This window comes from Melitaea cinxia, chromosome 1 (assembly GCF_905220565.1).
Source record: "Melitaea cinxia chromosome 1, ilMelCinx1.1, whole genome shotgun sequence".
Classification (NCBI taxonomy): domain Eukaryota; kingdom Metazoa; phylum Arthropoda; class Insecta; order Lepidoptera; family Nymphalidae; genus Melitaea; species Melitaea cinxia.
The window spans coordinates 7,670,268-7,695,358 of record NC_059394.1 but is presented as its reverse complement, the minus strand read 5'-3'; the positions used below and the strand labels follow the sequence as shown (position 1 = coordinate 7,695,358).

General features: G+C 34.4%; 2 protein-coding genes across 2 annotated transcripts; one reads left to right on the top strand and one right to left on the bottom strand.

The window, feature by feature from the left end:
- Window positions 1–4,759: 4,759 nt before the first annotated feature.
- LOC123669178 (GPI transamidase component PIG-T) lies at window positions 4,760–6,777 on the bottom strand. The gene is made up of 3 exons (XM_045602809.1): window positions 6,454–6,777; window positions 5,087–6,373; window positions 4,760–5,014 (listed from the first exon to the last, which is right to left on the bottom strand). Exons 1-3 carry the CDS (start codon window positions 6,605–6,607, stop codon window positions 4,794–4,796), a joined length of 1,662 nt encoding a protein of 553 aa, XP_045458765.1. The 5' UTR covers window positions 6,608–6,777; the 3' UTR covers window positions 4,760–4,793.
- A 3,203-nt stretch (window positions 6,778–9,980) lies between these two features.
- Window positions 9,981–23,428, top strand: LOC123669167 (major facilitator superfamily domain-containing protein 12-like). The gene is made up of 8 exons (XM_045602799.1): window positions 9,981–10,355; window positions 10,880–11,087; window positions 11,442–11,526; window positions 11,797–11,985; window positions 12,182–12,479; window positions 15,109–15,259; window positions 16,801–16,928; window positions 23,285–23,428. The coding sequence occupies exons 1-8, from the start codon at window positions 10,070–10,072 to the stop codon at window positions 23,335–23,337; spliced, it is 1,398 nt and encodes a 465-aa protein (XP_045458755.1). The 5' UTR covers window positions 9,981–10,069; the 3' UTR covers window positions 23,338–23,428.
- Window positions 23,429–25,091: the final 1,663 nt, after the last annotated feature.

Sequence of the window (25,091 nt, the reverse complement as noted above, 5' to 3'; positions counted from 1 at the left end):
TATGACACTCAGACTCAGGCGGGAATTGAACCCGCAACCGTCGGAGTAAAGAGCAAGGTCACTTCAAACTGAGCCAACGGGCTAGCCAACGCACAGTATACTTGTAGTCTTTAGGTTAACTATATGGATCGGGAGTCAGATACAAATTTGGTCACTTATTTCTTGCTCCCAATTGAAACTTCGTAAAATGCATTAAGGACTTATATTATAGCTATTTGCGACCGTCAGCTGCAATTCCGTGGGTGGGGCGGGCCGTGTCAGCTTTCCACGCATGGAGAAAAAAATGTTTTTTAGTCATTTCTTCCCACTTTAAAATTTTTCGGATTATTGTTTATCTAATATCTTGAAAGAAAAATAAAGTCAGCTGACCATAATATGGTGGATTATACGTCAGCTGGCTCCTTGAACATGAAAAAAAAAATATATATTTTCAATGATTTCCTCTCACTTAAAAATTTACCTGGTGATAGTTTATATGTTACTATGAATGAAAATTAAACGCCGAAAAAAAAAAAAGTAGACGCCGCGTTGGCGCAATGGTTACAGCCATGGACTGTACCTGTTGTGCTGGCGGCTGCGGGTACGATCCCCGCACATGACAAAACATTTGTATTAGCCATACAGGTGGTTGCCGTGGTCTGGGTGTTTGTGCAGTCCTTGTGGGTCTCCCCACCATGCCTCGGAGAGCACGTTAAGCCGTCAGTCTCGGTTGTTATCATGTACACCTGACAGCGATCGTTACTCATAGTAGGTTAGGTTAGATCACGTGGCCAATAAAGAAAATCTGTGGCAGTGTGGCTTGACTTATTGGGCGTGTAATAAATCGAATAAAAATATGTACTCAAGACTTGGCCTAAAGGTCTAGATACCAGGCCCCAGGCCATAAACTCCAAAAAAAAAAAAACTCGTTGGGCGTGTTCCACTAAATGCCCGCACATGGATTGGAGTAAAACGTTAATTCAATATGGATTCGCGTAGTGGAACGCACTCATTATTTCCCGATAAAAAATATTAAAATATTAATAATTTATTATCGAGTTATTATAGCTCATTAATTCTTTCGGGTGCCATCTGCGCGTGTCATACGCAGTCGATATGTATAAATAAAAATATTCAACACTGCCATTTTTAAGCCAAAAGTGGATTTCATTTTTGGGAGCTGTCGTTGTAGCACCCAATTTTGATTTTGATTTTTCTCAAAAACGAGGACACGCGCAAACAAATGTTATTGATCCTTTTTTTCATAAATTTTAACGCGCAAACGATTAAGTAAAACTAAATTATCATAAATTATAAATTCATAATTCTGGGTGCCAACTTCATGAACTTTAAAAGTAGATGACGAACTTCGACAAATTAGACATACCTAAGTGTAAGATATTTGTTAGAATCAGGCGGAAGTAGCACCATAAGCACAATTTTGAGTGTAGACAAATTTTTGGGAACGATTGGAAAAATGCTGGACGCGAATGGGGCTACAAAATATCCAAATATTTAAAATTTCGCAAAAGCTTTATTGCCTATGTCAAACGTTTCGTGCGCGAGAATATTCTCGTAGACGTAGGTAAACCTGAACAAAACCAAAATAAGTAATAGGTTCTTAAACAAACATGTTTCAGCTATAATTATCACAAAAGAGGGGATAAAGGAACACGAATATTGTGTGTCTCCATTAAACCAAGTAAAAATATGTTTAAAAAACATGTTTACATCTATGCATACGAAGAATGAAGATGAAAATTTGGAGGCAAATGTTAAATACATACTAAAAGTAGTATGTAGTAGATGTAAAATTGTAATTTTTTTTGTGCTGATTAAAGAAATTACGTTTTATTCGTTGTTTTTTTTTTTTAGTTTTCATGATGGCATATTTTTGGCATTTTTGTCGTCAAGTGTGGCAGATTCTGGCAGATTTTTTACCCAGTCTGTGGCAGATTCGCCACTATACTTTATATACTCTTTTTGTACTCTTTGGTAAGAAGTAACTTAGTGCTCCCGCACACATACAATTGTAAGTTGGCCAACTACCGAACAACTAAACTAACACTACTACTATACTACACTACTACTTCTACAATTTAGTTGATCAACTTTATTTTGTTGGTTGGTTAGCCGCAGACTATGCGATTTAATCAGTGACAGTGTTGCTAGCGCGGTGCGTATGCGTGAAAATGCGGAAAAAAACGCTCTAATTGCTCTAATAATAAAAAGAAGACGAAAACAAAAGAGAAAATTTTGGGTGCACCCTATATTAAGTAATAGATTAGAATATGGGAAGCATCATACATTGCATTCTAAACTAAGATGTTATCCAGATTAATTTTTTTCATACTACAGAATGAGTATTTCGTCTTTTGATGAGCTCGTATATCTAATTGGGCCAGCAATAACCAAACAGGACACACCTTTCCGACTCGCTATAGCCTTTGAAGAAAGTATTTTTTATATATATATAATTAATATATATCCACGGCCTTTTGAAACCCGTGTCCTTTTATTAGAATATGGGAAGCATCATACATTGCATTCTAAACTCAGATGTTATCCAGATAAAAAAAATTCATACTACAGAATGAGTATTTCGTCTTTTGATAAGCTCGCATATCTAATTGGGCCAGCAATAACCAAACAGGACACACCTTTCCGACTCGCTGTAGCCGTTAAAGAAAGTATTTTTTTTTATATATAATTAATATATATCCACGACCTTTTGAAACCCATGTCCTTTTTTATTTCTAAAACATGCTATTTTTTTTTTAATTAAGGTTCATCTATAAGTTCCTCTGCTTTTTCGTTTGCAACAACTGATCGGGACGCAGACGTCGTACCCTTCGACGAAGATCCGGGCGAAGGGAAATCACGCGCACGCGTGTAGTCGTCTTCCATCTTGCCGTGCGACTGACCAACTAAGTTGGATAGTCAGCGAGCTTGTATAAGGTGCCCGTGCTAACGAACAGTTGGACAACTTTTTAATTGTACGTCGATCGGAAGTGAATTTCGATTCTGATGCGATCGGTATCCAATTACTTAATTAGTTGGACAATTTAGTTGGAGAAGATGTGCGGGCTTCCATATGTCACTATACCTATTAGTATACTCTGCGATTTAGTCGGCCGACTTACAATTGTATGTCTGCGGGAGCACTTAAGCTACTTTTATTTTAGACTTTTTTATATTTTGTAACTGCGAACTGAACCATAATTTTTTTTTAATTCCACACGGGCGAAGTCTTGGGCACAGCTAGTTTTTTTTATAATTTTTGTGTCTGTTTGTTCCGATTAATCTCTGAAACAGCTGGACTGATTTTGACGGGACTTTCACTGGCAGATAGCTGATGTAACAAGGAATAACTTAGGCTACTTTCATTTTAGAAATTTATTTATTTTATAAATCTACTAACTGAACAATAACTATTTTTTTAAATTCCACGCGGACGAAGTCGCGGGCACAGCTAGTTGACCGATAAAAATCAAAAGTTATTATTTATTCAGTACAGTAAGATCACATTTGAACATATTCTTAAATTTTATATCCGAATCTGTGAAATAAGTTTTTGTAAGTGATTTCAAACATATACAGGTATAATGCAGGTATATGACAGACCTTAGCACGAACAACGAAGTTTGTGCACACTAATATCAGAAACGGTTTGTCCGATTTAGATGCGGTTTTCACTAATATATTGTGGTCCATAAATAAATGTTATGCTAATTTAAATAATCATGTTGAACATATAAATACCCAAACAACAGTGTTTATAATCCAAAATAAACCAAGATATATCCCAACAATACTTTCCAGACATTATTCCACGTGGATGAAGTCGTGGGCATAGCTAGTTAATTTATATAACTTCTTTGCAGATTTAATGACATGTAATTATAACATGTTATCACTTTTAAAGTTAGATAAAGACCAATATTTCTCAATCTAACCTATGTGCAATATAGGATAGGAATCTTTAAGTGATTTTTTTTTAAATAAAATGTTTTGATTACATAAAGATCATTTAATTTTTTTTACTAAGAATAATATGGATTATTCATGAAGACTAATCGATACATTTAATAAAATGGTAGGAAAGTCAAAACTGTACACTGAATATTTTTTTTAATGATACGATGACTATGTGATCTACAATCAATACCGAAGCCAAAAATATGGTTTTTAGAATTTTTGTCTGTTTGTCTGTATGTATGTCCGGGATAAACTCAAAAAGTACTGCCCAAAGGTTGCCTGGAAGAGATCGCTGTATTAGCGATAAGGCCGCCTGTTGCAGCTGATGCAAATTTTATTTTTATATTTCATTTGTTATGTTAAAACCTTGTATTAGTGTGCGAAAGTGTATATAAATAAAATAAATAAGTACCGCATGGATTTAGTTCAAATTTGGCACGAATATTATTAAGAAGTCGGGTCAACATAAAGGCTACATATTATCATGCTATCACCTACCGGGAACGAGCAGTGAACTTTTATTTCCTCAACGCATTCTGTAACAACGTGTAATCTAACGACGCATATTTGAATGTTGTTGTTATTATGTTAATAACCATGCTATATAAGCTAGCTTCACACTATAAAAATCACGCAATATAAGTAACTAAGCCGAGATCTTTCTGTAGATATGAAATGTAAAGAAGAAACGGGTAAATGAATGTTATTATAAAAGGTATAATCGTAGGTATTTTTGGTGCTGTATAGCGTTCACGCAGAAGACGTCGCGGGCAGCAGCTAGTATAAAAATAAAACACAAAGATCTTTGGAAAAAGAATTATAATAATGGTTATATTTTAGTCTTTCTTCTTTTTAAATATATTAAATATTTTTTGACGTAAAGTAAAAGATGTTCCAGCAGCTTTCAAGACTAATTCTTTTGTACATATATTATTCAATGGTCCAAACGCTAAGGCAACTACTGTACACGCTAAACATATTACATTATATGGCATGCTAAAATCAGGGGTTGGCAGTGATACCATAGCTCCATTTGTTCTGAAAACCATTGGATACCCTATAACAAAAAGACAAAATTAATTTGAGTTTTCAAGAAAAGTGGTGAAGAATTTAATGGTACAATACTTACATGGCTTTGAAGCATTTACAATAGAATCAAATGTATTTCCAGTTATTGGTAGACTAGTATAATTTTTAGCAGTTGGAAGATTTGCTGAAATTAAAGCAGATCCGATGTAGAATCCATGATTTGCATCGGGTGGATATTCTTGCCATTTGAGGAAAACAAATTCAAAATCTATAGTCAAGGTAGTTGTAGATTTAGGAGGCAATCTCAAGAGAAGTTCTAAATGATAAGGTTTCAGCCTACTTTTTCCTGGAGAATAATACTGTGATAAAATTAATTTACTTTCTGCTTCTCCATTGACCCTCAATGAACTAAGTTGTATAGGCAGCCACCAAGGTGCATTTTCTAAGACCACAACATCGATTGGAGCCCAATGATTATTAGTTAGCTCGGTCACAATTCCTCCAAATTCTTTACCATAACCAAGAACATACCGTGTAAAACACAATGGTGGTGGTATATTTACAAATATTTTATTCTTTGTTTCATATTTAGCTACAATATTCACCATCATAGAATTGTTAATGTTATATACTGCTAATTCTGTCTCACTTCCACCTCTCTTTGATAGCAGTATATCAGTTGGCTCTGGAGTAAGTTTGAAGCGGTAAGTATTATTTGAAGAAGTGTCTACATAAATTTTGCTAGAAGATGAAAGTGGACATGCTCCTGGCAGTCCTTGGCCAAATAACTTTCTGAACGACCAATCCATGCTATTAATAATTTTAAAATCATAAACAAGTGCTACAGTTTGTTTAATTTCTAAGTTTGTTTCTAAGCAGTTGCTATCAGCACATGTCCTTCGAACATGTACTCCAATAGAATGATAGTTAGTATTATGAATCATACGAGAGTTAAGAAGGGAAGAAAATCCATGAGTTGATTCACAGGGAAGCAATTTTTTCCAAGGTGTTAAATTTTCTGTACAAACAATTTCTCGTGGGAGTGATGCGTATCTTAATTGTGATGTATAGTTATGATTTGGTTTTTGTGCACCTGTCGGCCATAAAGACATCTTTGGTGTAATAGTATTGAAATTTTCAATAAAATTTAATGAAGCACAAAAAAGTCCAGATAAAGTAGAGCTTAGTTTCTTCCATTGAGTATCCACATCAATTACATCTGTATTGAACCATGCATAAAGTTCAGCCCCAGGAGCGGCATCTAACACTGGATAGCCCCATTGGTTATGTTTCCATTGTCCTTCTGTTAAAGTAAGGTGCAATTCATCTACTTGATACCGAGACATAATTTCACCCAAAGATCTTGGTGCAAGAAGGGAGTGTTGAACTAGTGAAAAGGAAACGTAATAATTTTTAATGGCTTTCCATAGAACAATAATTTGTTTAATTCGTAAACATATTACTTACAGGACTCTTCTCCATTTACTAGTGTTATGAAATGAAAATTAACGTAAAGATGAGATGGTGGTAAGGGTTTAATAAATATCTCTTCTTTAAAATCATCGCCTTTTATTTGAATTAAAAGAGTGAAGAAAATGCAAAAAATCCCTGACTTGAACATTTAAATTTATACTTCTAGTGATAAAATATTTTAATAAAACTTCAAATATTATATTTATGCTACTGTTATTCCTCCAATTAGACTTATCCAAATTTAAGTTATAAGTACAATATTATCCTAATGCAGAGTACATAGTGAATATTATGATAGTTGCTAATGGTTGACAATTTAATCACAGATAATTTAAGTAGTTAAGTACCGTAAAAAGGGGTGAATAGGCACGACTTCAAAGATCTCATCACGCATGATAAATTTTCTATATTATCGATGAAAATATCAAAAAAGAATTATTTCCTTTTTCCACCTGTTAATTTTTTTTATTATGACAAAAAAAATTGTGTGTACTTTAGTCTTGCTTGGGCCTAATCGGACGTTGTCAGATGCGCACTCTATTCGTACAATTCGAAAAACGCACCAGTACACCTTATTAGTACTATTAGTACTTATAGTACCTGGCTACAAAAAATGTACAGGTCGAAACTTTTTTTCATCATTTTGATTTTGTTTTTGTCATCTAGCACTATAGATACGATTGTGAAATAACAAACCTCATTATATACATTATTTGATTTTTGGTTTTTTAAATCACTAAAATTCTCAATTTTTATTTACCTACACTAAACAAAAACTAACAAAAAAAAAAAAAAATAATAATAATAATACTTTTACGTAAAAGGAATTAGTTTTCGTTATGTTCATAAAACTTTGATTAAAAAGGGAATATTAAAACGCGAAATGAATAGAATGCGCGACGCGATGTAACTCGTACGATCTTAACATATTCAACATCAATTGTTCGTTCATACCGTTCTGCTGTACAGCTCTGTTTCATTTTAGAGCTAACGAATGTCATACGAATAAATCATCTCGGACAGTCGAACAGTCGGACAATCGCACAGTGTGATACTCGGACACATAGACGTACAATAAAAACTCGTCGAATCGCGGGGAACGTAGTTCAAGTTGATAGTATTATTACAGTGTGTAGCGATTGACGTTTAGTACTATTACATTTCGTACCTTACTAAGTAATGTAACCTTTTAGTACATCGTACATGTGCTACCCAAGACTAGTGTACTTAAGTACGCACGTAAGAAGGTATACTTCATTGGCTAGCTAACTTCAAGTTGCTAACTTATTCTTCGTTGACTAGCTAACTTCATGTTGTCAGTTTTTGTGTCGGTGTGCGCATAGATTAGGGATGTTCATGTAAAAAAATAGCGATATTTTTTTCGATATAATATATCGTAGTGTTATATCGATACTTTGCGATGTATCGAACAAATATATCGATATTTTAAAAATATCGGAAGTAATTATTTGTATTTAACTAGTTTATAATATTAAATAGGGATCAGATTAGTTATGAGTTAAAACACTTTACAGAGAAGAAACAAATCAACTTTATTTATAAATCACACGAAAAATAATCCAGTGAAAGATTTATAAATCCCAGTACTTTTTCACTAAACCATGTAAAAACCAATTTTTATTTACCTTTTTGGCTTGCAATCTGCTTCTCTGCTGTGTAAGAACCTAGCTAGCCACCATAGTCAAATATTTAAATGCCACATTATATAACGTTGGGAACTGTATTTTATAGTCTGCCCACACTTCTAATGGCTTTTCGTTAAATCTACTGACTGGAGCCCTCAAATAAAGCGATAACTCATTTGAAAGACTTTCATTAGTTTTATTTGTTTTCCAATTCCGTTGGAATACTTTATCGTGATTACTCCAGAGATCCGATAATAAGCTAATTTTGGCGGAATTGTCAGAGTCAGATTCCACAGTAGATTCATCTTGCTGATTTTTCAAAATCATCTCTTTAATTGGAACAAAGTTCCTTACGGCAGGCTTGACATTTGGCCGGGCGACCGAACTGAAAAAAAATGTGATACTACAACCATAAGAAAAATATATAACGGAAGTGACGTAATATCAGTCACACGACTGTATAATATGACGTTTGTAAAACTAAAATATTACAAGTAAACTTTTTTTAAATTATTTATGTAATTTTATACAGTCGACAAAAATAAATATATATTATTCACATATCACATCATATAATATTTCACTTAATAGTTTTAATTATATTATTAATAGTTTGAATTTATATTATGAACTATTATTATTTGGTTTGATTTATTTTATCTTACGGTATTTGTTATTTTCTAAAATATTAAATTTCCTAAATACTTTTATGTACTTAATAAAAACCAATCAACGAAATTAAAAAAAAAATCAAGAACTTACTAGAAAATATGTATAAAATTCAAACTTTTTTTTTCAAATTGTATTGCTTTTATACTATCCGAAGGAACTCCGTTCCTACCTGGTGTCCCATGTCACCACATAATTTTTTAAAAGAATGAAATGAAAAAGAATCTTCAGAAAGTTTTTTAAGACTTGGGTCTAATATTGTAGCAATAGTTAATGTTACCTATTCAATGGCGCCCATTCGTTTCTAAATTTCGGTAAGAATGCGTTTTTGTACCTCCTTGATTAATCAACATTACTATTATTACTTAAATATTGATGATATCTTAAATACTATTATACCTTAAATATTGATTTTTACGACAATAAATAAATAATATAAATAGACGCTTCACACTCAACGGCTCGCCTCCTGTAGGATTCTCTCCTGTATTAGGGGTCCGGAAACACACACAATACACATGCACAAACGCCCAGACCACGACAAACATTTATATGGCCAATACAAACATCTATATGGCCAATACAAATATCTGTCGTGAGCGGGGATCGAACTCGCGACCACCAGCGCTACAGTCAGTACTGTGACTGCTGCGCCAACGCGTCGTCAATAAATGGAATGTGACCCGATATTTGATATATCGGATGAAATATATCGATATTACGTTCGATACTAGATGATTCGATAATATCGGATTGAAGCGATATATCGCGTACATGTTATCTATATTTTTTGAAATATCGATATATATCGCCCACTACCATCCCACGCATCGTAAAGATTTACTCTCATTAATTTTCTCTAAAGCGCCAAAAGAAGGAAAAAATCGATTATTTGTTCACATCCCTTTAGTAATTTCGTTGTCATGACAATTTGATTTGATGACAGTTTTAGTTGATGACCATAACAACTTAGGTACATTTTTTATCATTGCATTTTTACATTTAAATGATATTTCTGCTAAAAATACCTATGTCTTGTTTAAAAATGACGTAAAACTTTGTAGAAGTGTTATTCTAATAATGTATTAAAATAAAATTATGATTAATATAATTTTGTCCTTATTGAAAACAGCGAGAAGTTCTATTTGTTTAACGTGAAAATGAAAATACTTGAAATGTTTCGTGCTAAAAATTCTTATAATTTATGAAACCTGAATAATTTTTTTTTTATATATTGATAAGAAATAAGATACGTCTAAATCCAACCCTTCAAGTAATTTATAAAAAGCATTTGAATGAAAATGGATAATGAATTTTTGGATATTTCAACCAGTCTCCGGCTGCAAATTGGTTATGGCATTGGACATATCTTGAATGATGTATGTGCGAGTTTATGGTTTACATATTTTTTAGTATTCTTCCATCTTGTGCTTGAATTCACTGCCGCTGAGGCTGGTTACTTAATGTTAATTGGTCAAATCGTAGATGCTTTAGCTACACCGTTTGTAGGATACCATTCTGACCACACCAATAATTTTATAAGTGCAAGGTATGGCAAAAGGAAACTTTGGCATTTGTTCGGTAAGTGAATATTAATTGTTCAAGGTAAGGCTATAGACAATCGGGATCTAAGTATATTTTCGTTAAAAAAATAAATAAATAGCCTAACTTTGAGGATAGAACAACGCTTGGCTCTGGCGCTGCGGGAAGTGCAGCCCTTGCGTGTGAGGGCTGCGCTCCCTCCGCACCTCGGGCTTCAAAAAAAGCACTCTAGGGGTAGGGCAGACCAAGACCATGTGGACAGTAGGGTGCTCCGATTCTGTTTTGGGTATTTCGCAAACTAATATACCTATATTCTAGCAAACCCCCCCTCTTCACATCTCCCCTCCAAACCCCATAAATTAGATCCCCATTGTGTATAGGTTAGCCATTGTTCAATCTCTAAAATGTTATTTCAATACAAAAAAGAAAAAAAAAAAACATTATTATCTTTTACAGTAATTTAATATAATATAAGAATGCTAATTCCTATATTACTTTATGAACTAAAATAAAACCAGGAATAAAATAATACAGTTAATGTATATTGGATGAAAAATTTTTAGGTACTGGGTGTGTGTTGCTGTCATTCCCTTTTATCTTCACGGAATGCCTCGGCTGCAATACAACACATAAGTGGGCTCAAATGTTTTACTTTGCCGCATTTATTGTAATATTTCAAATTGGATGGGCAGCAGTGCAAATATCTCATCTCAGTCTTATTCCTGAATTAGCTGATGATCCTCATGTCAGGACACATCTAACTGCAATAAGGTAAAGTAAAAGATTTAATTTTTGTATTTCAAGTGTATTTAATTTTGTAAATTGTGAATTGTGTTTTGTAGATGTTTTAAATCATTGTACACATTGTGTTACAGCATTGTGACTCATTGAGCTTATACAAAAATTTATTGACCATTAACATACAATTGTACACGCAAAAATTCAAGACAGCTTAAATTAATAGTAGCATAAATAAATTTATCAATATAACTAAATTTTATAAATTAATTTATTTACTTATAACAATTATGTTTATATTCATTAAATGGTGATAAAGTAACCACTCAATATTGACAAATAACATTTCAGTATACTGTTTTAAATTAATACATCTGGTTTTTTTAGATATGGATTCACTGTGTTTTCTAACATATTCGTCTACGTAATGACATGGATGATATTACATTTTACGGGAAATTGTGATAAGGAGGTAGGTATTATTTATGTGAATGTTATGTATCAGAGGTACTTGTATTGTTATTATAGATGACACAACCGTCTATATATGTATAATAAAATAATAATAAATAAATATATACTTTCAAGTTAATACATTCTTCATAACTTTAGTGAAATTATTTGTGCCATTTTGGCACATATGGAAGCTATTATACCAAAGTTTCTATTCTATTCTTTAATGTTAGCTTATAAGTTTGTTGCTAATGTTTATATAATAAAAATATTCATCTATAATTTCTAGCAAGTTGGACCAGCAGATGCATGGAAGTTTAGACGTATAATGCTCATAGTTCTAAGTGTCGGTACATTAGCATCAGTCCTGTTTCACTTTGCAGTAACAGAAAAACAGTCGAGGATTCTAATACCTAATGATGAAAATGAAAATAGTACACTCCATTCTGATATACTTCGAAAATTTTTATTGTATCAAGTAAGTATTTCAAATTAACATTGATGTTTTAGATGTAGTTCTAAAATTGTGTAAAATTTTAGTAAAATTAAATAAACTTAAATACACACATATTACTCCTATTGCTTTATTTTTAATTTTACTTTAGTTAATCTATTAGAATAGAACTATAGAACTTAAGAAGAACTATAAGAATTGTATTTGTGTTCTGTTTCAGGTAGCAGGTATATACATGAGTACAAGGCTTGTTGTCAACATAGCACAAGTTCTAATTCCTCTTTATTTACATCGGACTCTTGGACTAGCAGCTCGAGCCTTGGCTGTGGTGCCTCTAGTCATTTATCTTGGGAGCCTCGCTGCAGCTGGTGTTCAGAGGCTGGCTCCAAGATCATTCACGCGAAAACTAAGCTATTTATCAGGCTCTGCATGTGCCCTGGCTGGTTTTATATGGATTTATCTTGACAGAGACGAATATTACAAAGTGAATTATATTTACATAGTTGCTGTGTTGATAGGTTTGTATAAATAACCTTAATAAATGAACTTTTACCTCATAATATTCATCATACCTACAATATTTATCATGTAACTATCGTCATTAGATATGTCCAAATATTTTTGTTATTAGCTATTTAGTGGATTTATAATAAATTAAAAGATGAGCTAACTAAGTTTGACCAAATAGCAAAATAAATTTTACTTGTTAATTATAGAAAAATAATTGCTGCCTCTTACGATTAGTCTTATTCTAGTACATAATGAATACCTAGGTATGTGTTTAATGAAAAACTTAGTTTTTAACCGACTTCCAAAAAAGGAGGAGGTTCTCAATTCGACTGTATTTTTTTTTTTTTTTTTTTTATGTATGTTACATCAGAACTTTTGCCCGTGTGGACCGATTTCGACAAATTTTGTTTTAATCGAAAGGTGGTGTGTGCCAATTGGTCCCATTTAAATTTATTTGAGATCTAACAACTACTTTTCGAGTTATATCTAATAATGTGTTTTTACTTGACGTTTTTTTCGTCGACCTACGTTGTATTATATCGCATAACTTTCTACTGGATGTACCGATTTTGATAATTCTTTTTTTGTTGGAAAGGGGATATCCCTAGTTTGGTACCGTGATAAGGAAACTAGGATCTGATGATGGAATCTCAGAGGAATCGAGGGAAACTCTCGAATATCCGTAATAACTTTTTACTGGGTGTACCGATTTTGATAATTTTTAATTTAATCGAAAGCTGATGTTTATCATGTGGTCACATATAAATTTTATTGAGATCTGATAACTACTTTTTGAGTAATCTTTAATAACGCGTAGTTGCTTGACTATTTTTTCGTCGATCTACGTTGTATTACTGGTCGATGTAATTGAAGTCGGTTTTTTTTTCGTTTGCGAGCAAACACAATTTTGTTGTTTTAATCTTAGTTCTTGATACAAACAATTAACCGATTGATACAAGTTTATTAAGTAACTAGCGACTCACCCCAGCTTCGCACGGTTGTAAAAACTATCAGTGTTCCTCTATGCATATAGTGTATTATGCATGTATTATACATAAAAACCTTCCTCTGGAATCACTCTATTTACTAAAGAAAACCGCATCAAAATTCGTTGCATAGTTTTAAAGATCTAAGCATACAGACAGACAAAAAATATATACATATATAAAGTATTTTTAGACATTTTTTCAAATTAAAATACTAAAACTTGCATAATATTTGGTTTTTACCGCATTTTCTATGTTAATGCTAAAGTCTCTCATATAATGTCACTAGGTCGGCAAACAAGCGTACGGCTTACCTGGTGGTAAGCGATTACCGTAGCTTATAGACGCCTGCAACACTAGAAGCATCGCAAGCGCGTTACCGACCAAATCCCCAATCCCCCCAGGAGCTCTGGTCACCTTACTCACCAACAGGAACACAATACTGCTTGAAAACAGTATTATTTAGCTGTGATCTTCTGTAAGGTCGAGGTACTACCCCAGTCGGGCTGCTCCGTATTTTGTGCAGGAAATTCCTGCTGTGCCCTACCTCACTTATAATTATAATATTAATATAATATTAATATTAATTTATAAAATAAATAAATTTCTAAAATAAAAGTAGCCAGTGAAAGTCCCGTCAAAATCGGTCCAGCGTTACAGAAATTAGCCGGAACAGACAGACAGACAAAAATTGTTAAAAATGTTATTTTGGTATATGTATCGTGTATGCATATGCATTTAGTAAAAAGCGGTAAATTTAATATTACAAACAGACACTCCAATTTTATTTTATTTGCATAGATTAGGAAACTTAAAAATATTATCCAGTCAGTTGGAATTTCAAGATATGCTAGGTATATCTTGAATTTTTTTCTTCAATATACAGCCCAATATGTGTGCTTGTTTCTAAACGCAAAAAAACGAAGTTTAATCACATCGACAAGTAATACAACGTACGTAGACGAAAAATAGTGAAGTGAATACGTATTCATATGACTCGAAAATAATTTATCAGACCTCAATTAAATTTAAATGGGACTACATGACACGCACCACCATTCGATTAAAAAAATCATCATAATCGGTCCACCCAGTCAAAAGTTTTGAGTTAACATAAATTAAAAAAATAAAAAAAAAAATAAAAAAAAATCGGATTGAAAACCTGCTTCGTTTTTGGAAGTCGGTTTTAATTTTCCTATTTATTATGTCACATTATTTCATGGCCAGAAGAGAATAACTTACAAAAATCCTTACTTATCCTATTTTAAACATTGGAAAAAGGCCTGGTACATTGAATTTATTTTGGTTTTGGTCGTGAAGATAATTTTAGTAACTCAATCACGACATGAAATGTTATAAGTAAAGTATATTTCAGTAAAAAAATGATTTCATTTTATAAATGTGAAAAATATATTGGGAGTTAAAATAAGTAATTTGAGACTAATCTTTGCATGAAGTTCACTAATCGCCGTTTACTACTCGTAACATGGTCTGATAGTCGGCTTTACCGACCGTAACCGAGTCGTTACATCTTTAATATTTTTAGCAAATTATCCTCATCCTCACGTTATACTGAATTCCAATTTATTTATTTATAACCTTTTCTTGACAAACACATATTATTTTAACTTAATGCTAATATGAATTTCAGGATTTGGAGGAGCACAAATGCTTGTTACAAGTCTGTCACTAACAGCTGATCTTGTGGGTGAAAGTACACAGGCATCAGCCTTTGTATATGGGATAATGAGTTTTGCTGATAAGCTGTCTTGCGGGGCAGCCATCGCTTTGATACAAATGTTGTAAGTATTTAGTATTCATAACATTTAGATAATCTGCTGTGATTATAGATATTTTTTTTCCATTATTTTAGAAAATATGTACTAGTATTATAATAATTGGTATGGTAATTACGATTTGTACACAGAGGTTACCGGGTCAGCTAGTTTTATATAAAACTTAACTTCGAACAAAATAAGCGTAAAATATATTTAAAAAATGAACAATAACGAACAGAACTCCCTGTTTGACCAGATAATTTATAACAAGGATTGTCATTGACAGAAGTTGCTTATATTTTTAATAGTATTCGAATTAAGGATGAAATTTAAAAATAAATCGATATTTCTAGGGTTCCGTACCTCAAAAGAAAAAAACGGAACCTTTATAGGATCACTTGGTTGTCCGTCTGTCTGTCAATTTCCTTTTTCTCAAGAACGCGTGGAAATATCAAGCTGAAATTCAAATCAAATACTCAGGTCTACTGACCCTTGGAGCTGTGAAAAAATTAAAACTTCTACGCCAACGCAATCAAAAGATACAGCCGCTTATGCTGCAAATTTCGACACTCGCAAGGAATCAAAACCTTCAGGGCACTTCCCGTGAATTCAGAATCTTGAAGTTTTATACGAAGGAACGTCTTATATATTCATATATGATCATATATGAAGGAAAAATTGCGAAAAGCATAAATTTTTAGTTACATCAAACAATAAAAATATTTTAAATAATTTTACACTCAACGGACCCCAGTGTGATTTTCTCTTGTGTCGGGGGTCCAGAAACACATACAATACGCAAGCACAAACGCCCTGACCACGACGATTCATCTATTTGGCCAATACATATGTCTGTCGTGAGCGGGGATCGAACCCGCGACCGCCAGCGCAACAGCCAATGCTATGACCGCTGCGCTAAAGCGTCGTCGTTTTCGATACGAGGTTATCACATAGTGACATCGATGTTTAATTGATATATTACAAAATACGTCGATGTTTCCGATATATCGTATGGGTTCATCAGGTTTAGACCTAAAAATAAAGTATACAAATAGTGCTTTCCACTTGACGTTCACAACGATTATGCTTACGACCGCGTTTTTTCCCGTGCCACTTGCTTGTGAGCGTTACAATCATAAATGAATAAATCCAAATGGAATGGACTATAGATCGTTTACGTACCCTACAACTACCGCTTAACATTACATTTTAATGCCACGCCTTATTGCCGCTCTTATCAATTCTCCGCGTGGCTTGACGCGGTACGTGGATTCCTGTGCGTCGAATTTAACCATGTTTTTCGTCTAAAAACGTCTAAAAGGTGTCGGGAAAACATCTTTTTTAGTGACGTCAGAGGTAACGTTATCGATATCGTTACCAAGCTCGATTGTGATCGTCAAGTGGAACGCATCCATAGTGTTGTGAATTTTTCGATGCTTATCGTCCACTCCTAATTTGAACCAATTACTTTAATTAAGTTAATGTTAAAATAACTATGACGCATATTTATAACTATTGCTTTATTGAGTATGAGCTGTTTTTTAATGTTATGTTCTGTTTTACAGTGCAGATGATGCTGGTATATATTATTATCAAGACGCATTATCTTGGGTGTGCGGAGCAGCAACGATACTGGGGCTTACACTGACTTTACTTTTACCAGACCAAACACACAACTCTCTTAATTTCAGTGGTATGTAATAATTGTTTCTATATCTATAATAAAATTGTAACAGGTTTATATCTGTACGTAGGAGATATTAGAGGCAAAAGTTTATAACGGGTTGTCATAGGGCCAAAAGAAGCCAAAAATATTATTTTTAGAATTGTTTCTATCTGTCTATCTGTCTATTCGCGCATCACGTAAAAAGTACTGAATGAAAAATTGATACGGTTTTCGTAGTTGAATTCCTTGAGGTCTGACTTAAAAAGTGCCGCATGTTTTATCTTAATTCACCGCTTAGAACCTGAGATATTTAGAATAAAAAATAAAATTTCTATGCAAACGAACATAGCCTATTTTTTTAAAATAAATATAAGTATATAAAGTCCAGTGTCTACACTGTGTATATAAAAGATATTTCAAATGTTTATTAGGTGTAAATAATAAGTTTATTCGTCGATTAGTAGGTTAAACATCAATAAATCGAAATCAATAATTTCTTGCATAGAGTATTACTCAAGCATTATAACAATACTTTCATAATACATATGACCTGCGTGGAAGTAAGCATTACTACCACAATAAGTGTATATTTTATAAAGCTGAAGTTTTATGTGTAACCACCGATGTATGTGTTCATATTTAATGTGTTTTATTGTATGATACTAAAAATAAACAAATTCAAGATTAAGAAATCGTCGTTATATTTTCAATAATGTTGTTAAGCGCATTTACATAATATCGAAGACATAAAACACGAAATTAATTTTGTATCTGTATGAGCTCTTTATGTAAAACATAATTATTATAATATTATATAGTCGGGGAAAAAGTCTCTTCGTATTTTCTAGTAAAAAGTTGCAATAACACATGAACTCACCGAAAGAAATCTAATAGACTGCGTACTTATTTGCGTTTCTTTCTTACGACGTTACGATATCGAACCAGTTTTTAACCGACTTCGACTATATATGTATATATAGTGCGTGTACCTGTTGCGCTGGCGGTTGCGGGTTCGATCCCCGCACGTGACAAACATTTGTATTGGCCATACAGGTGTTTGCCGTGGTCTGTGTGTTTGTGCAGTCCTAGTAGGTCTCCCCACCGTGCCTCAGAGAGCACGTTAAGCTGTCGGTCCCGGTTGTTATCATGTACACCTGATAGCGATCGTTACCCATAGTAGGGAATATATCCGCCAATCCGCATTGGAGCAGCGCACTATGGGAAAGCCCCATACAAAGCCGTCTCAAAACCGTTTCACGAGAAAGTCGTTGTTATGGAATAAAAATAATAAATTAAAATAGTCTAATAAATAAGGTTTCTTTATCCTACTTTTTTTTATTGTTATAATGTATATAAATAGGCTTCAAAGCTAACTCATGTTCGATAACGTAATTTTGACGCAATGCGTTACTACAATTCAACGCCACATTACTCGAAAGTTTTTGATATAAATGGATAATTATATTACATTTTTTAAATGCTAATAATCTCCTCTTAACGTTTCGTAATTAGTATTATATATATATATATATATATATATTAGTTTGATAAAATAAAATTAACCAATATAGTTTAATATGGTATGTTTTTAGGGTTAATTTTTTTTTACGAGACGTTTACCCATTACCGCTGCTTGCCGCTGTCGAGATATTTGTTGTATTAAGATCTTTATATATTAGCTAACGCAAGGAGAAACAAAAAAAATTGCACATATTTGCACTTTTTTTGTGACGGTGTCAAAACATATCGCGAGGTAAAAATCATTATTTTTTCAATTTCTTTTTATTTCTCATAAAATCATTTGTTTTCTTTTACAAAATACAATACAATACAAATATACTTTATTGTACAACCAAAAACAATACAAATAAGTTAGTTAAGTACAGTTTTGAGACGAAACATACGCGATTTTCCCATAGTGCAGCGTGGTGGATTAAGCTCTGATCCTTCTCCTATATGGGGAAAGAGGCCTATGCCAAGTAGTGGGATATTACAGGCTGAAGCGTACACAACTAGTTCAAATGGAGACTGGCCTCGTAGATGATGGTATATATAAGAACTCTCATACAAACCTCCTCCAAGCTGTCAATTTACGAAAAGTTTCCGTTTATTCTTAATACCAGGCATAATGTGTTCGTCATCTCGATCACTGCGTCCTCCGTTGATCTACCAGCACGAAATCCAAATTGTGAATCAGATAAAATATGTTTAGACTCAAGAAAAGAAATTAACCTTTTATTCATAAGTTTCTCTAAAACTTTGGAAAGAACTGGCAGAATCGAAATGGGCTTATAGTAACTGATGCTGGATCCATCTCTCTCTCTCCCTTGTGGATTGGCTTGACAGTAGATATTTTAAATTACTCAGGGAAGCAACCAGTGCTTAGTGCAACATTACAAAGATGGGTGATGGGTTTCATTCATTCATTACAGCCTATACAGTCCACTGCTGGACATAGGCCTCGACAAGTTGACGCCAAAAATAAAGTGAACTCATGTGTTTTGCCCATAGTCACCACGCTGGGCAGGCGGGTTGGTGACCGCAGTACTGGCTTTGTCGCACCGAAGACGCTGCTGCCCGTCTTCGGCCTGTGTATTTCAAAGCCAGCAGTTGGATGGTTATCCCGCCATCGGTCGGCTTCTTAAGTTCCAAGGTGGTTGTGGAACCTTGTTATCCCTTAGTCGCCTCTTACGACACCCACGGGAAGAGAGGGGGTGGCTAAATTCTTTAGTGCCGTAGCCACACAGCAAGGGTGATGGGTGCAACGAGCAAATTACAATTACGCCTAATAAGCCAGGCGGGGATGTTATAAACTCTAGCGGCACAGTCATCTTTCAGAAACATGATAATGACCTTTATCTCTCCAGGATCAGTGGGCCAAAGCATAAGAGAGGTAGGAGATCGGGGGAAATCCTGTTTCCTTTGAGGGAATCCTCCTTCTTTTCTAATGAATACCGTTCCATAAGAAACCTACGTTGCAAATAGTTTTTTAATTTTTACTAGATCTCCGGGTGAGGAAATAAATGCGACGACTTTACTGGTAAGGGCCTCAGACAGAAAAACAGTTTTCTCTGGCCCTAAGATCTTAAGAGCCAATGTCCCAAGAGATCGCTGATTGTTTTGACGTTTTGCTTTATAATATTCATGAAATTTTTGTACGGGAGATTCCTTTCTAAATGTCGTTGTAAATTTCACCATAATTGCCTGAGTTTTAGATGTATAACTGTTACGTATTTCTGTCTTCTGAATTACGGGATCAGCATTTATAACTGATGCCAAGGTTTTTATGGTATTAGTTAGTGACTGCTTATTTTTAGGTTCAAGTTTCGGAATGTTACGTAATTCAATTGACGATGACTTCGAATCCCTCTCCAAAAGGTTTAGTTTTGTCTCGAGAGTTTTCATATATGATTTGTACTTTGTGTTTTTCCAGTGTTTCGATTTTACTGATAAGGGCATCGTACTGAGACGACATGAATTCTACAGATTATTGAATTTCGGTGTTTTGTTCAATCAGTAAACAAATGGAAGCATTCAATATTGAAAATTTCGATTCCTGCTGGGAGTTAAACTTTTCGTACATAGTTTTAAATTCACTAATTAATTCATCCGAGCCACTGGGAGACTCGACAAGCCACGAAGGCTTCATCCTTTTGTAGTAGTTATGCTACTATCCTGTTTAGCAGAGCCTGTACATGATAAATTACTATCAGAGTTAGATCCATGGTGGGTAGGGGAAAGTCTAGACTTGGCAGTCAGCGTATCCGCACTCCGAGACGGCGAACGTTGAACCCGAGGCATATTTATTTACTAAACAGGCGATTTGTAGGCCTAAATGATATGCGTTGCCGTCGGCAGACGATCCGTTTAGGGGGCAGGGTTTTCGCAGGCGTACAGCCTTTAAGAATAACACCGTTGAACTTATAGCTGTCTTACTCACGCAGTGCTATGCCAGCTAATATATAATATATATATTTTAATATACTAGATCGTTCAATAAGTCCCGAGACTAACCTGGAAATGGCGCATATATTAAAAACACTTTTGATTTTTAAAAAGTACTGGCTATCAATACAAGAATATGTGTCAAATTTTTAAAAATGGAACAATAAAATTATTGATTTTGAAACATTTAAGTGACGCTACGGTTGTAATTTCGATACAATGGAAAAAAACGAGTTTCGTGTGTTGATAAAACATTGTTTTTTAATGGGAAAAAATACCGTTGAAGCACAGCAATGGCTTATAAAATGTTATGCAGGATCAGCTCCCTCTAAAGCAACCATTTGTCGGTGGTATGCCGACTTCAAACGCGGTCGCATGGACCCCAATGATGGGGAACGCTCAGGTCGTCCAAATGAAGCAGTGACTCCACAAAATATTAACCAAGTCCTCAAAATCGTATTGGAAGATCGGAAGGTAAAAGTGCGAGAGATAGCCGAGATAGTGAAGATTTCAGCTGGTAGTGTTTTCACTATTTTACATAAAAATTTGGCCATGAAAAAGCTTTTTTCTGAGTGGGTGCCGCGTTTGCTTACAACTAATCAAAAGGAACAACGTATCAATGATTCAGAGCGATGTTTGGCGCTGATGAATCATAATAAAAAGGATTTTTTACGTCGGTATGTAACAATAGATGAAACCTGGATATACCATTTCACTCCGGAATCCAATCGGCAGGCAGCGGAGTGGAGAGCGGCTGGTGAAAGCCGCCCGAAGCGTCCAAAGACTCAGAAATCGGCCGGTAAGGTTATGGCGTCTATATTTTGGGATGCGCATGGAATACTTTTCATCGACTACCTTGAAAAGGGGCAAAATATAAATAGTGACTATTACATGTGCTTATTGGAGCGATTGAAGTACGAAATTGCGGATAAACGGCCTCACATGAACAAAAAGAAAGTGGTGTTTCACCAGGACAACGCGCCTTGTCACAAGTCCGTGAGAACGATGGCCAAAATTAACGAATTGGGCTTCGAATTGCTTCCTCATCCCCCTTATTCGCCAGGCTTGGCGTCCAGCGATTACTGGCTGTTTGCAGACCTCAAAAAAATGCTTCAGGGTAAGAAATTTGACTCAAATAGTGAAGTTATCGCAGCAACGGAGGCTTATTTTGAAGCCAAAGACAAATCGTTCTACACACATAGGATAGAAAAGTTAGAAAAGCGATGGAGGGACTGTATCGCTCTTGGAGGAGACTATGTTGATGAATAAAAATTAATTTTATAAAAAAGACCTTTTTTTAGTACTTAGTCTCGGGACTTATTGAACCACGTGTTATGTTTGGGGATAACTTCGTCGCTTCTGTTTGCTCGCAAATGGAAAAAACCGACTTCAATTACAATACAAAAAAATTAAAAAACGCACTAGTCGTCACTACGATTTTCGAGGGTTCCCCTCGATTTCTCTGGGATTCTATCATCAGATGCTGGTTTCCTTGTCATGGTACCACCCTAGAGGTATCTTTTTCCAAAAAAAAAGAATTATCAAAATCGGTTCATAAACGACCAAGTTATCCCCGAACATACTTACATAAACAAATATATATACCTATATACGGTCGAATTGAGTAACCGCCTCCTTTTTTGAAGTCGGTTAAAACGGGGTACAAATGTATTGCTTCACGTATTAATATATAAATTATATAATTACTAGCTGTGCCCAGCGGTTTCACCTGCGTCAATTTGAGGAAACAAACTTTTCAGCTTTATAATACTATATATGTTGTTATATATAAGCTGTGTGGTTACGGCAGTAAAGAATATATCCACCCACTTTCTCACTTGTGTGATGGTTAATAAGTAGTCTTACAAGAGAAATTGAAAAAATATTTCATTATCAACAATTTATTTTGTAAGCTGTGTGGCTACGGCAGTAAAGAATATATCCACCCACTTTCTTCCCGTGGGTGTCGTAAGAGGCGACTAAGGGATAACACAGTTCCACTACCACCTTGGACCTTAAAAAGCCGACCGATGGCGAGATAACCATCCAACTGCTGGCTTTGAAATGCACAGGTCGAAGACGGGCAACAGCGTCTTCGGTGCGACAAAGCCATCCCTGCGATCACAATCCCGCCTGTCCAGCGTGGTGACTATGGGCAACACACATGAGTTCACATCATTTTTGGCACGAACTTGTGGAGGCCATGTCCAGCTGTGGACTGCGATAGGCTGGAGGGTATAAGCCCGTTGTGGTCTATCTGTTATAATTATGTTGTATGTATTAAATTAGTTTAAAATAAAAGTTTATATTGTTGTTATTCTACGAATTTAAATTTATTTCCCGAGCCAGCTCAGTCCAACTACTCCTGTCTACAATATTTTGTTCGAAGTCAGAATGTTTTTCTTTAATTTTTTTATGTACCTTATTTTTCATTGCAGGTACTCAGGTGTCAATAAATGCAGAGACTGATGATGTAGCAACATCTTCGTGATATATTTATTAGCAAAGAATTTATATTTTAACTAAATAGATTTTAAAATTTAAGTACAATGTGATAATTTAAATAAGAACACTGTACATATTGTTATTATCTACAAAAATGTAACAAAAGTTTTGTTTATAAAGTATTTAAATATTTCTTTGTTTTTTATTTTCAACTAACACTGAGCGAGTTAAATAAAAATTTATTAATGAGTACACAAATTACAAAAGAAGAGCTAGCAAAAATTTTCCGGGTTTCATATTTTTTGATGGTTTTTTAGTTCAGGTGTTGGTACTTCGAACTGACAGTTACAATGTTCAGCTGCCCATTACACATTCATCTCAATCGTGGTCAAATTCGGTGGGTCCCTAAGTAGTATTAGCCCTAAACTCACGGTCCGGCCCTGTGTACCTCCTCTTTCCCTGTTGTAATAACGATGTTGATGGAGCTCATTGTTCTTTATAATCAAACCATGTAGTGTTGGTTAGTTGATCTATTATCGTGTCTTTAGCTCGTTGTATTATTTTTATATTGGAGACATAAACATAGCTCCAGAGCTAACTAATAGGTCCAAACGGGTCTTAGTGCCGTCATGTATATAAGGAGAGTAGTCAGAACAGTCCTAGATATTTTAGGTTCAGTGCCTCTTTTTTTGGTCTGCTTTGTCAAGATTTGAAGTTGACAAGTCAACTTTTGATTCAGGTGCATATCCAACACTTTTTTGTTTTTCTTACACAATTTTTGTGTTAACTGGTGGGTTTGCTATTCTAAGGGTAAAAGTTATATAAATTCACTTAGATGTACTAGTCCTAATTCTCCATTTGTCCATTCATCTTTTTTTCTCGGTTTCTTGAAGGTTTTTCTGTAGGGTTTCAGAAGACTTAACGGGATCTTTGTTGAACGCAAGTACTTCAGGGTTATCAGCAAAAGTTAGCACTGTTAATTCAAATCCTCGGGGTATGTTAACTGTTAACAATGTATAGAAGACTGGACCCAGAACGGAGCCCTGAGGCTCTACAGCTTGGATATTATAAAACTCTGAGGTGTATTCGCCTTCACTTACTTGAAAAATTCTACCAGCGGGTCTAATTTTTCAAGTAAGTTACGTAAGATTTTAGTATCCCAAAGTGTAAGGTAAAAGCGTTTTTACTTTACAAAGTAACCCTTTGTGTCAGACTATAGACACTGAGGAGCAGTATTTTTTTTTTTTTTTTGTTATAGGCTTCTGATGAACTTACACACTCGCTGTACTTGCTCTATTGTTGTGTGTCTCTTCTAAAAACAAACTGATTATCCAGTAGAATCTTTCAGTCAGATCACCCCAAGTAGTCTGTTCAGCAAAATCTTCTCAAAGACTTTTGACAATAATGATAGCAAACTTATAGGTCTATAGGAAGCAACATCATGATTGTGTTCCTGGTTTGTAGGTCACTATTATTTGAGAAAATTTTCATAATAGGGAAAAATCCTAGTCTACTGATACCTACTGTTAAAAAGAATGTTGATATACATTATGCCTTTATTGGGAAGCTCTTTAAGTATCTTTTTATCAACCAGATCAAATCTTTAAGAGTCTTCATTGTTCTATGAATCTCTTGGGGTGTGACACATTGGAGAAGTAGATCTAGCTGGAAGTCCTGTTTTAATATGTTATCTATATCAGACTTGTCGTTCGCATTACGTGAAGCGTCATTTGGTATAAATATTAAAATATTTAAATTTTAATTATATAGGACCTAACAGGATACATTATACCGATTTGT